The 12,762-nt window shown below is 39.7% G+C and overlaps 1 protein-coding gene and 1 long non-coding RNA gene across 2 annotated transcripts in view; one reads left to right on the forward strand and one right to left on the reverse strand.

Moving 5' to 3' along the window:
* The first annotated feature begins 15 nt into the window (after window positions 1–15).
* QRSL1 (glutaminyl-tRNA synthase (glutamine-hydrolyzing)-like 1) overlaps window positions 16–12,762 on the forward strand; it is a 15,316-nt gene continuing 2,569 nt past the window's right edge. Inside the window, exons 1-9 of the mRNA XM_017829810.1 lie at window positions 16–146; window positions 952–1,111; window positions 2,244–2,342; window positions 3,753–3,849; window positions 5,405–5,581; window positions 7,795–7,970; window positions 8,079–8,191; window positions 9,712–9,904; window positions 10,302–10,419. Coding sequence (XP_017685299.1) covers window positions 123–146; window positions 952–1,111; window positions 2,244–2,342; window positions 3,753–3,849; window positions 5,405–5,581; window positions 7,795–7,970; window positions 8,079–8,191; window positions 9,712–9,904; window positions 10,302–10,419 — 1,157 coding nt within the window. The 5' untranslated portion in view covers window positions 16–122. The remainder of the gene's footprint in view (window positions 147–951; window positions 1,112–2,243; window positions 2,343–3,752; window positions 3,850–5,404; window positions 5,582–7,794; window positions 7,971–8,078; window positions 8,192–9,711; window positions 9,905–10,301; window positions 10,420–12,762) is intronic.
* Window positions 12,169–12,762, reverse strand: part of LOC108504615 — a 19,805-nt gene continuing 19,211 nt past the window's right edge. Inside the window, exon 3 of the long non-coding RNA XR_001877187.1 lies at window positions 12,169–12,373. This is a non-coding gene — a long non-coding RNA (uncharacterized LOC108504615). The remainder of the gene's footprint in view (window positions 12,374–12,762) is intronic.

Raw genomic sequence — 12,762 nt, forward strand, 5'->3', positions numbered from 1 at the left:
TTGACGGACCTGCCAATGGCGCCGCTGCGTGTTGCGGCAAGATGGCGGCGTGCGGCCGGCGCGCTGGGGAAAGGGTTGTGACGACCGGGCGGGCGTGAGGAGGTGGTGGGATACTGGCAGTCATGTTGCGCGCCTCTCTCCGCCAGGTGAGGGGGGATAGTCCGCCCGGCGGGGGTGCCGAGGCGTGGGGAGGGGGTGCTGAGGAGCGGGGCAGGCTGAAGAGCGGGGCAGGTTCACCCAGGTGACTTGGGTCCCCTCGCGCCCCTGTTCTCCGGGGCGGCGGGTCTCTTGGGAGCACTCCGTGAGCTCCTTTCCTCAGCGGGAATCGCACTTTATCCCCGTACCGCCCCCGCGCCGGCTCTGTCACCTGTCTGTCCTGAAAGGGGGGTTGCGCTTTTGCTGGAAATTACGTAACTTTCCTAAAATATTAATTAGTGGTAGCAGGTAGCTAGGTTCTGCTTTTTTCCCTTACACACTGTTGTTGGTTTGATCTTTAAATCACCGAAGCTTTGAGTTTCTCTGGACTAGCTCTGATATGCTTCAATAAAAAAAGCTTGAGGGAGTTGAAGGTTGGTCATCTGGGATCTTAAATTTATGGTCCTTCTAAGACATGTTGGAGTAACCAGAAGACAGAGGGCATTAACAAAGTCGGAGACTCTCTGTCTTAAGCAAGAATGATAAGTGAAGCGAAGAATACGGACCAAAGTAGCCGGTAACAGATAGAATATTAATTAAATTAAGAGAATTGCATAATTTAGAACCAATGAATGTTCATTTCTTTTTTTGCTAAGTGTATAAATACATGTGAATAGTCTTGAAAGGGACATATGTGGCTGGGATGATTCGCTACGTCTCTCTGGCCAGAATAAAGAAATGCCTGGCTCACTAGCACTTAAAAGGTGGTGTTGGAGTGTTTTCTTTCTTCCCAACTATTTTCGGTGACACTTTCAGGTGTCAGCAGCGTTGAAGGAAGGTCGTGTCACTCCCACGGAGCTCTGCCAGCAATGCCTGTCGCTCATCAAAGGCACCAAGTTTCTTAATGCCTATATTACCATAGCAGAAGAAACCGCTTTGAAGCAGGCTGAAGCATCAGAGGAAAGATACAAAAGAGGTGTGTCTCTGTAACTCATATCAGTCCTTAAAAGGGCGCTGCGGAGGAGTTCTTTGTGTTAGATGAAGGACCTTTGCTGTGTCTGTGCTGCTTGTTTGACTACTGGGGGATGAGAGTTGTGGTTGAGGTTTCTGTGAGTGTACACTTGGCACTCAGGAGAGTATTTAGTTCAGAAATGAGAGACAAAACCTGGACCAAATGAGGCACTGCAGGTTAAACAGGCTCTGTGCCTCTGACAGCACTGCTACTGGGCGCCTCTTTCTTCCCTCAGCAGGTTAGTTTGGATGTGTAGCCAGCAGCAGGTACCACAAACAGGCAGATGCAGTGGTCCTTCACAGGCCTGTTGATGGGGGTAGGCAAACACCTGGCTCAGCCTATCAGGTTTTTAATTAAGAAGGCAAATTAAAATAAAGCAGCTTCGTTAATTGCAGTTATTAATTAGTGAACGGAACAGCTTTCAGTTCTGTTATCTGCAGCATTTAGAGGCTGACCATCCTCATTTTCCTTTGCTTTTCAAAAAAGACAGGAAAGGTAAATTTTCACGTAATAGGCTACCTTTTTCCTTCCTGGGTGACACTTGCTGCCCTCTAGCAGCTTAAGACATTTTTGATTCCTGACATAGGCCTTTCAAATTTTTTTTTTTTTTTTTTGCGGGATGATTGATAATCAGTCACTTAGGAAAGATTTCCTCTGCTTTAGTAATTTTTTAGGTGATCTCTACTGTGTATGCCAGGTAGGCAGAGTTTATGGCTCCCAGCCTAGTGATGGATTTAGCAGCACCTATGGCTGAAATAAGCACTGCGTGGTCACATTGGAAGAGCTATGCACACCTGTGGGATAGCTAACGTCTATGGAAGCAGCTGCCTGTCTTGCAGGCTTAGGCGAATCTGCAGAGCTCTTAGACACAGAGCCAGGTCTGGTCTGGGCAGAATGAATGCTCAATGCCAGAGCTGGAATGGAAGATGGTTCTTGGAAATGTAACAGACAACCATCAAATGCCAAGTGGATAGCACTCTTGCTTCCAAAAACCACGCACAGGGACATGTAAAGTAAACTGTAATTGATGAGAAAGCTATACATATAGCACACTTCGCTTTAGTCTGTGTTGTCTTTGCAATCATTCCTAATGCAGGTCAGCCGCTGGGTGTTCTAGATGGCATTCCTGTTGCAGTGAAAGACAACTTTAATACAGCTGGCATTGAGACAACATGTGCATCAAACATGCTAAGAGGTACGGTAAAGCTTTTAAAGTAAAATCAGATCTCCTTTCAGAACTTTTGCTCTTTAGACAGTTTATGGAGAGGGGTCTTCCAGATATCTAAATATTTTCAAAAAATGAGCTGGACTCATTTGAGGAAATACACTTAGCAAATTTCACCAGCCAAATTCATCTGGTATCACAGATGCATCTTTTTATTCTTCTAAGGACATTATCTCTATTTATTAACTACATGCTTTTAACAACGCAGTTTTTATTATAACATATATACTAAAATAGAATTGTTCTAAAATTCACGTTTTGCTTCACATTACTTTTAGGTCTAGAGGACAGCAGTCAGTACTGTTCTGCCTAGCAGAATCCAAAGACAGTCCTTTTTTTGTTGTTGTTGTTCTGTTGATAATTGTTGACTTAAGTAGTTTTTTCATATGGCTATAGGAAGACTAGCCATTAACAATCCCGACATACAAACATGTTGTATAATGCTTTTTTTTTTAATTTCCTAAACTCATTGTTTCTATTAACGTCATGAACATTTTCAAGGCATTACAGTGCTTTTTTTATTGTAAAAGCAAAAGTAGAAAATATTACTTATATCTATTTTATTCTGCATAAAGTAAAACTATAAAGTTTTGTGGAAGATAATGCAAGTAAATTAGCAGAATCCTAATCTGATTATGGGACTTTTAGTAGCAGTAGAAACAAAACATGACTTGACTATTTTAAAAAGTGTTATATTACCTGAGATGCTTTTCATTAAAGCACATTATCAGAACTGTTGTGATTCTTTGCAGTGAGTATTAGGAGCGATGTCCTTGTTCCTGTTGAAGGTGGGGGTGGAGAAACCCCTGTCAATATTTGCAAGATTAGTTGGTTATTACCTGAGATCTCATGTCACTGTCATGATTCTCATCCTGTGTTATGTGAGGTCTAAGTGGCAAAGGGTGCACATGTTTGACCGCAGTATAGCCAGTTAGTATTTCACCCTGTGGTTAACCATATGCTCCTTTATCTCATGGTAATGGGAGATAATTTAGGAAAGATTAGCACTTTCCTGTAAAGAGCTGTTTCTCATTTCTTCTCATTTTAGACAGTTCCTGCAAATTCACTGAATGCAGTAATTTGCTACCCTTGTGGTGTCTTGTTTATGTGAAGTCTTAGCTCCACACTCTAGGCATGTATAATCCAGAATTACTGGATTGTAATTTGTGGAGGAAAAGAAATGATGTTGCAAACTAAACAGCATTTGGTTTACTTTTGTTAAATTTTGAAAATTATTCATTTTACCTTGAAGCAAAACATTGTCACTATGAACTGACAGTTCTTATGCACAGGTAATGACAATTCTGAAATGTTCAGAGTGGCTACTTGTAAAAATAATTTGTATCTCATAAATCACTCAATTGTTCTGATTGTTTTCAGGTTATATTTCTCCTTACAATGCTACAGTAGTTCAGAAATTACTGGATCAGGGAGCTGTGCTTTTAGGCAAAACAAACCTGGATGAATTTGCAATGGGGTGAGTGTTTATTATTTTTAATGTGTGATCGTACATAAAAAGGAATACACACCATCTGTTCCAGTGTACCTGTAATCCTTAATTCCTGTTTCTGTGAGGCTGGACAATAATGAATACTTACCTGTGAAGAGTATATAGAGTTGCATGAACTTCTCCCTGAGCATTTATACTGTTGTGTAAATGATTCAGATGCTGAGGTTTATGAACATAAACTGTAGTTGTACTTGAGAGGGAGGAAGTGGTCCAGCCTTTGCAGAAGGCCAAGGATAAGCAGCCTTCTTCCAGATCCAGTAGTGTGTTTGTAGAATTGGTTACAACACAGTTATTTGTTGCCTTTTTCCCCCTCCTTGCTGATGGTTTTTGCCCATAGCTAATTATTATCATGCCCCCAGTGGCAACCACTGCCTCTGCCAGTCAGCCACTGCAGTAATTAGTATGAGTAGTCCCTGATTTGCTGCAAAAAGGCTAATTAGAGCAACACTTTTAAGTTACCTACACTAATGCTGGTGACTTTTTGTCAGGAGCACATTGAAAAATGCTCTTAAAAATTGATTCTCCAGCAAATCAGTGAAGGCAGCCAAACTGTAGCAGGGAACAGAATCAGGCCATTAGGGATGAGTATCTCTGTCACACCAACTGCTGGGTCTGGAAGGGAATATCTGGAACTTAGTTACCTGTGGGAAACAATTAAATGCTGTGTTTTGGTTTTATTTTTATTTTGCTTAAACTGAAGACAGAGGTTTGATTGGGAATTCATATGGATGGGGTGGAAATACTTTGACTCTATTGTTTTGAATAAAGTAATTTCTATGTAAAAGAGATATTCCTCAGAAAGAGCAGGCAAAAAGCACGGCAAAAATCTGATTATGCAATATTGCAACTTGTCTAAGCTCATTAAAGCACAGGATTCTCCTGAAAAGGCTTATCCCAACACTGGCTTCTCATTTCTGGTCTGAGTGTTTGCATGGTCTCTTATGCTAATACCAGCATAGCTGCACCATGAGCTTGATCAGGGAGCGGATCCAGCTCTAAAGTAATGATGTCTCAATGAGGTTAGTTCTCAACTGCTGTCATCTGCCTGCTCTGTCTGATGATTTGGCTAGTAACATGGGCACCTTGGAGTAGCAGCTCACACTTAAGTGACCACAAGGTGACTGAATACAGTTTCTGAGAAGCCAGTCTAGCGCTCTGAACCAGGGACTCATGGCCTCAGCAGAGGGCTACAGAGTGAGTAACAGTGTGTCATTTACAGAGAAAAGCTTGTTCCTGCTGTTGTGGAGCTTGTTCCCCACCGCTCGCAGAATGGTTTTCCCCACAACTGTGGTCTTGCATGAAATGCAAGGGTAGAAAAACAGAATGCCTTTGTTTTGAAGCAGATGTGCACCTTTACTTTTACATAGCTTAAATCAGTTTTATATCTTTGTGATTATGTTCTTTTGTGTTGAAATTGAATTTGCTAGAATGAAGGATGAGGAATTGGATGAAAAAAGAATAAAATTGGTAAATACTCTGTGTCATCTGTCACTTCTGTCTGTATTTGTCCTTTCTGTCTTAGATCTGGGAGTACGGATGGAGTATTTGGACCAGTCAGAAATCCCTGGAGTTATTCAAGACAATACAAGGAAAAATCTGTCCCAAAATCCCATTCTGAGGACAAAGAGTCTAACTGGGTAATAACAGGAGGGAGCTCAGGAGGCAGCGCGGCTGCTGTGTCGTCTTTCACGTGTTTTGCGTAAGAGGCTTTTAGAATTGTTTTTCAATAAATGTCTCAAAATATGTTAGAAGGTCTTATAATTGTAGTTTTCTCATAAGCTAGTATGAAATGGGAGGGTTATTGGCACTGGCATGCAAGATTTTATTTCAGCATCCCTAGGTTATTTGTGGCATGTCATGAAGCCAGAATTAATCCATGCAGGCAAATTTAGGCTTATTCACTTCAAGCATTATTCAGTGTACTCATATGACCACTTTGCACTGTGTGAGATATAATAGTAAAGGAGTGACAGTTTTATTCTTATTCCCACATAATCTCTTAAAAGTCTTACGAGGCTTGTGACACATTCTCTTAGTGTCTTACACAAACGTGCTTAAAATGTAATTCAGCAAATTAGGAGATCCCTTAATTTGTAACAGTATAATAATCGCTCCTCCCCTCCTTTGTTTTTATAGCATAGTTACATAATAATACATGAGCTTTGGGATTTAAAAGCTGTCAAATCTCTGATTTAACAAAAGGTTACACAGTATTTACTACACAGATACTTAAAAACTTGTCTGTTTCAGTGTTTGAGGTTTTTTTGGCAGGTGTGTGGTTTGGGTTGTTTCGTGGGTATTTTTCCTAAAGGAGGCTGGATTTTTTTTTTTTAATGGTAATTATTAACTGTATGGAATAGCAACACGCTATTTAGCAAATCAGTTGTCTATACTATCTTCCCCATCTGACCGTTAAAAGAAAACGGATCCTTAAAATTTTACACCTTGCATTTTATGAAATTTCTGGAACTACATGTTTGAGCATGTTTTATAGAATATTATTTCAGATGTACTCTTATTTGGAAGGTGTTTGAGAATGCTCTTTAATTACTTTGTCCTTGTTTACCCATAGACTACATTACAATCATCTATTTTATTGTTAAAATTTTTTTGCTAATGTTGATTACTTTTTTTAGCTTTTTTAATTATTTTTTTTTAAATTATACATCTCATTGCCCTTTGCTAGGATATAGTCTACTCAACATTTTACTACTGTTGAAACTGAACTTGGTGCAGCCATTCCCAAGATCTGCTGGTCCTTGGCATGATCCTGATAGGGTCTGGCACCTTTTCTTACATTGCTGGCCGTACTGAACTCCCATTTTGCGCTGCTCAGCACGTTGTCAGATCAGGGAAATTTTTTGTCCAGGTATTTTATAGCCTATAACCTATTGTATATCCACTCTATTAATGTCTTTCAAGCATTGGGAACACTGCCAGTCTTTGTCTTTTCAATTTGAGATTTGGATGTACAAAAATGCTACAAAATTGAGGATGTTTTATATCAACACATACGCTTTGAAAAAAAGTTTCACTTCAGCAAAGTCAATTGAATTGGTTCAACCATTTCAGAAACAGATGCCTATGGGAAAAGTCATATACTCACTTCAGTAAAAATTGTACCTATTTCTTTAGTTTAATTTGGTTTTGGCAAATATTTGAATGAAAGCTGCTCTATTTTTTTGATGGTGCTTGAGTTAAATTTACTAAAAACAAGAGAAGAACGTGTTTCATTTTAATATGAATTTCCAATTCCATTCCAATTTTTAAAATAAAAATTTCAATTTAGAAAGAAGGTTTCACCTGTGAACAAAAAAGGAAGTCAAATCAAAAAAATTATAAAAAAATACAGCATCCTAATTGTACCTAAGCTATTGTAAACTGGGAGTTCTGATGCTATGCTTTGTAGGTTTGGAAACAGGAAAAACATCCTAGACTTTCCAAAGTATGCCTTCTTGTTAGGGGTAAGAAGTGTCACTATTCATTTGTATACTGGAAGATGCTGATTCATAGTGCATTGGCTACTGAATAACTAAGACGTCAGTGTTGAAAATTGTGCTCTAGATCCCATGAGATGTATCTTTTGGAGTCCACAGTATTGGAACAGATCAACAGAGAAGGCAGAAGAAGGTATTTGGGGCCATTTTCAGATGGTCTGAATTCTACCTATTTGCCTCTGCTTTGTGAAGAGACTTGGGCTCTCCTGATGACTAATTCAGAGACCCTGATAAAAATCAAAGAACAGATAAAAAATAGAATAGGGAGCAGACTGAAATTTAGGCTGTGTGTTTATGACTTCTAATCTGGAAGAATTCACAGAGTTTTAACGCCATGCATCTTAAAGCCACACGTTCTTATTATTTGGAAATGTTCTGAATTATTTTACTAATGATGATCCTTTTAAAACCATAGAGCCTTAGGGTCAGACACAGGAGGATCTACCCGAAACCCTGCTGCTCACTGTGGTGTAGTAGGTTTAAAGCCAACATATGGACTGATCTCTCGCCATGGTCTCATTCCTCTAGTGAACTCCATGGATGTGCCAGGAATCCTAACCAGATGTGTGGATGACGCAGCAGTTGTGTTAGGTATTACTTTGTCATTTGACTTTGTTTACAGCATTGTCTCAAAACAAACTGAATTCTGGGTAACTAATGTGCATTTTCCTTTTCTTCATATGTCATGTCGTATTTCAGGTTCACTTGCTGGACACGATCCTAAAGACTCTACCACAATTCAGGACAACTTTAAGCCATTTGAACTACCCAGTTTGACTGATGTCAGCAAGCTCTCAATAGGAATTCCCAAGGTAACATTTAAATCCTGTCAACAGTTGTGGACAGGAACAACAAATAGGACACCTAAAAAAAAATATTTGTGTCTTGCCCACCACCTCCCAGTCTCTCATGATTTAAAACTGTGAAGACAATACAAGCAGCTCCTGGAAAAAAGCAGTATTTGTTCTGTTGCCTTTTACGGCAATTTGGAGTAAGCATATGCTAACGTGTCATCTAAAACATTTTGTCATCATTGTGGGAAGCACTGTTGGGAACTTCAGGGGAAATGGGGAACTTCAGTTCTTGTTTCTCTCTGTTGCTCTTTCATTAGTAACCTCTGTAACCTCAAACAAGTTGCTCTTGGTGCCTTCTCACACAGTGAGGTTGGTACTGGTTTGTGCATTGCTTTGAGATACTTGTCTGAATGGCACTGTGTTAATACAAAGCAGAATTTTAAAGGCAATTGAATGGCACAAGGAGCTGTGACTTGCAGAGGATGGAAAGAGAACTGTAATCTGGCATCGGTTGTATGCAATTGAAGGATGTTTGTAACTATAGGGGTCCTTACAATTTAGGAACAATATTTGGGACTCCAGCCTATTTTTAGTTTAATAAAGGCTCTGCCTTCAAAGTGACAATGTGAATAACATCTACGGGTTTGATTCTCAGCTACTGAACCTGTGCTAGAACAGACATACCCAAAGATTTAATTAGGTAAGCAGGGATGTCCACTGACCAATTATTCAGGATCTGTGAAGTGCAAAAATTATATACTTAGAAAATTAATTAGCTGCATAGTGTTTAGATTTTGATAAATCTAATATGGTGGTATTGATTAATTATTTATAACCTTTGGACAGATGTTTTCTGCTGCTACAGATTGTCCTAAACAGATGCATGCATACATGAAACAGGAATCGTTGCTACTCAGAAATCAGACAGTACTACGCCTCTTTTTGTGGGTTAGAACTGAAGCAAAAATTGAGAATTTTAATGGAATATCTTTAACTTAGCTCTTTAACAGCAATGTAGCTTATTTAAGTCTTCTCCCAACTCCTTGATTGTAGTTACTCTTTGGTGGGGGTTGCCTGCTTTGTTTCACTGAGGCGTGTCAGTTGCCACTGATACATCGTGGCCATTATTTCTTTTTATCTTTCCTACTCACAGCAACCCTAGTTTCAGGATTTCGACCTGATGAATTTCTACTTGTGACTGCAGAGCAGTTCAGTACAGTCTCAGTGAATAGATAAATAAGGGAATAACTGGGTAATTTGTCCTTCAGGAGAAACTGCTGAAATTCCGTGATTGCGATATGTAGGTTGATCCTACCAAGATGAACATAATACTCTTAAGAAGACTGAATCCTGTTAATTTAATACTGCTTGATTGTATAATATTTAGTAGATGCAAAAAGCTTTTAATAAGTACTTTAAGTCATATTGTGGTAAGATAATGGTTTCAATTTATTTTTAGCAAGGATTATTTGCATTTTGGCCTCTACTAGAAGTAAACCAGCGTGTAAAATCACTCCCCTTCTTGTTTTTCCTCTAAGGAATATCATGTACCAGGGCTGTCTGGTGAAATTCTGGCTCTCTGGTCAAAGGCTGCTGACCTCTTTCAGAATGCAGGTGCTAAAGTGCTTGAAGTGAGTCTACCACACACTCGTTACTCAATTGTCTGCTATCACGTGCTGTGCACAGCAGAAGTGGCATCAAATATGGCCAGGTTTGATGGACTGGAATATGGTAAGACCTTTGAAAAAACTTTTTTCTGAGACAGTAGAAACATTGCTGGATGCCGTCAAAAAGTGTTAGTTTTTATAGATGTACTTTTCATGGTTCTATGCCTGGTGTTATTTCTCCACAATGGAATAGAGCAAAAAAACCTGGTCCTGATAAAAATATGTGAGCAAGTGCATATTTTAATATATTTCACTACTACTAGACATGTGAGTGGGCTCAAAATCTGGTTTAGTATTTCTCTAATAAAACAGGAACGTGTTTTGTTGTTTTTCCAGAATAGTAGCGTGTCAGACGGCAGCAAACAGTGGCCTATTGGATCACTATGTATAACATTACCTAATGTTGTTAAATCTTAAGGACTACAAGAAGTATTAATATCCAAAATGCTTTTTCTTTTCAGGACACCGTTCTGACATGAACGAGTCCACAGAAAGTATGTATGCTGCAACGCGACGAGAAGGTTTTAATGATGTTGTAAGAGGAAGAATTCTATCAGGAAACTATTTCTTGTTGAAACAGTAAGCAGAACCTCTTGAAATTCAAATTTGCCAAGTTGGCAGATTTTTAAGCAAATGGTTTATCGTGACATGGAAAAAAAATTATTCTTAACTAGTGGCTCCTTGCATTTTTATTATTGCTTTATCTATACAATATGTAGTGAACTGTTAATAATAAATGAAAATGTTTTCCCTGAGTCTTAACAGTGAGCCTCCTAAATTAAATAAGTAAAACAACTTAGTGATAATTTTTTCCCTAAAAGAGTATTATTGGCTTCCATTAGTTAAATTAAGCAAAAATCTCTACCCTGTGGTATGACATTTAAATCCTACTGAAGCCATTACTGTTGTTGTGTTAAAAGTTCTGTAGTTGTCGATCTCATTAAAACTGCACAGAAAAACTGCTAGTACATTCTAGCACGGTCTTCTAGAGAAAGCCAAAGATACGTCAATTAAATTAACTGTAGCTCTTTGCCTCAGTGTGTAGGGAAAGAGAGTCGCTGGCAGAGGTACTGAACTGATGTCTTTACAGAAGATAGGGTTTTATCCAGCTCACAAATAGAAGCTGGTCCATGGATATGTTTTACATTTTTAGCTTTCAATACTTACCAACAGGCCCAAATTGTGTTAGTAAAAGTGCTGTTTTTCTCTGTCTGAATTTGTTCAGATACTAACAAAAATATTAATCCTGTAATCAGTCTCTGTAGTGCACTTGCTTTGAAGGAGCTCTGTCAGCATGAGTATTCATCAGATGTGACTTCTTAATTGCTCTCGGAGACAGGAATGTTGTCAGTTAATCTGTAACAACCAGCTTTTATGGAATGACGATATTCCTGCCAAGGGTGCTCCTTCTGCTTACGACTGCCCAGATCAGCTTTCCTAAGGCTGCTTTAAAATTCACATAGTTAACTCTTTGGTGAAGGAATATACAATTGGCTCCCAATGAGATTGAACAGGAGAGTTGTGTACCTGTCCACAGTAAATTACTTTTGAAGAGCACAGGGTTCAGAAAGCATTCTTAGAATAAGTAGTAAGGAAAACCCATCTGTGTCTCCTGCAAATGTTGCCTTTTACAATTTATATTTATCTTGCTTTTGAAATCTTTAAAATAACTAAGTGATTGTTCAGGAAGTTCTGTTTAACATCTTTAGACATGACATGGACAAGGGGATCGAGTCCTCCCTCAGCAAGTTTGCAGACGACACCAAGCTGGGTGGGAGTGTTGGTCTGCTGGAGGGTAGGACAGCTTTGCAGAGGGATCTGGACAAACTGGATCAATGGACCAAGTCCAACTGTAAGAGGTTCAACAAGGCCGAGTGCTGGGTCCTGCCCTTGGCTCCCAACAACCCCCTGCAGTGCTACAGGCTGAGGGAAGAGTGGCTGGAAAGCTGCTTGGTGGAGAAGGACCTGGTAGTGCTGGTCAACAGCAGCTGAACATGAGCCAGCAGTGTCCCAGGTGGCCAAGAAAACCAATGGCATCCTGGCTTGTGTCAGGAATAGTGTGGCCAGCAGGACAAGGGCAGTGATTTTTCCCTTGTACTTTGCACTGGTGAGGCTGCACCACGAATCCTGTGTTCAGTTTTGGGCCTCTCACTACAATAAGGACATCGAGGTGCTGGAGTGAGTCCAGAGGAGGGCAATGGAGCTGGTGAAGGATCTGGAGCACAAGTCTTGCAAGAAGTTGAGGAGGGAGCTGGGGTTGTTTAGCCTGGAGAAAAGGAGGGACCTTATCACTCTCTCTACAACTACCTGAAAGGAGGTTGTAGCAAGGTGGGGATCAGTCTCTTCTCCAGGTAACAAGTGAAAGGACAAGAGGAGACAACCCTGTGTTGCACCAGGGGAGATCTAGATTGGATATTAGGAAAAATTTCTTCCCTAAAAGAGTTGTCAAGCATTGGAACAGGCTGCCCAGTGAAGTGGTGGAGTCACCATCCCTGGAGATATTTAAAAGATGTGTGAGTGTGGCACTTAGGGACTTTCTGAAGTTAACAGCTAGGCTGATTTCACAAATTATTGTAGAAGAAGATCTAATTCCCATGATATAACTACTTAACTTGAATCTGCTGTTTATTATTGATTATAACCATTTTCATTGCATTTTTTTCAGAATCTTAAATCTTTAGATTAACAAGTAGCATTTGGGCAGTTTAAGTTCTTTTATTTATAAACACTGTCATGTAGCAGTTGTTAACACATCCTTATCTTTTTTTTCCCCTTTTTTTCTTCCTTTTTCCTTTTTCTTCCTCTTTTTTCTTCCTTCCCCTCCTTTCTTCCCCCACTCTTTCTCCCTCTTCCCCCCCTTCCCCCCCCTTTTCCCTTCTCCCCCTTTTCCCTTCTCCCCTTTTCCCTTCTCCCCTTTTCCCT

This window comes from Lepidothrix coronata, unplaced genomic scaffold (assembly GCF_001604755.1).
Source record: "Lepidothrix coronata isolate B3197 unplaced genomic scaffold, Lepidothrix_coronata-1.0 Scaffold5, whole genome shotgun sequence".
NCBI classification, from domain to species: domain Eukaryota; kingdom Metazoa; phylum Chordata; class Aves; order Passeriformes; family Pipridae; genus Lepidothrix; species Lepidothrix coronata.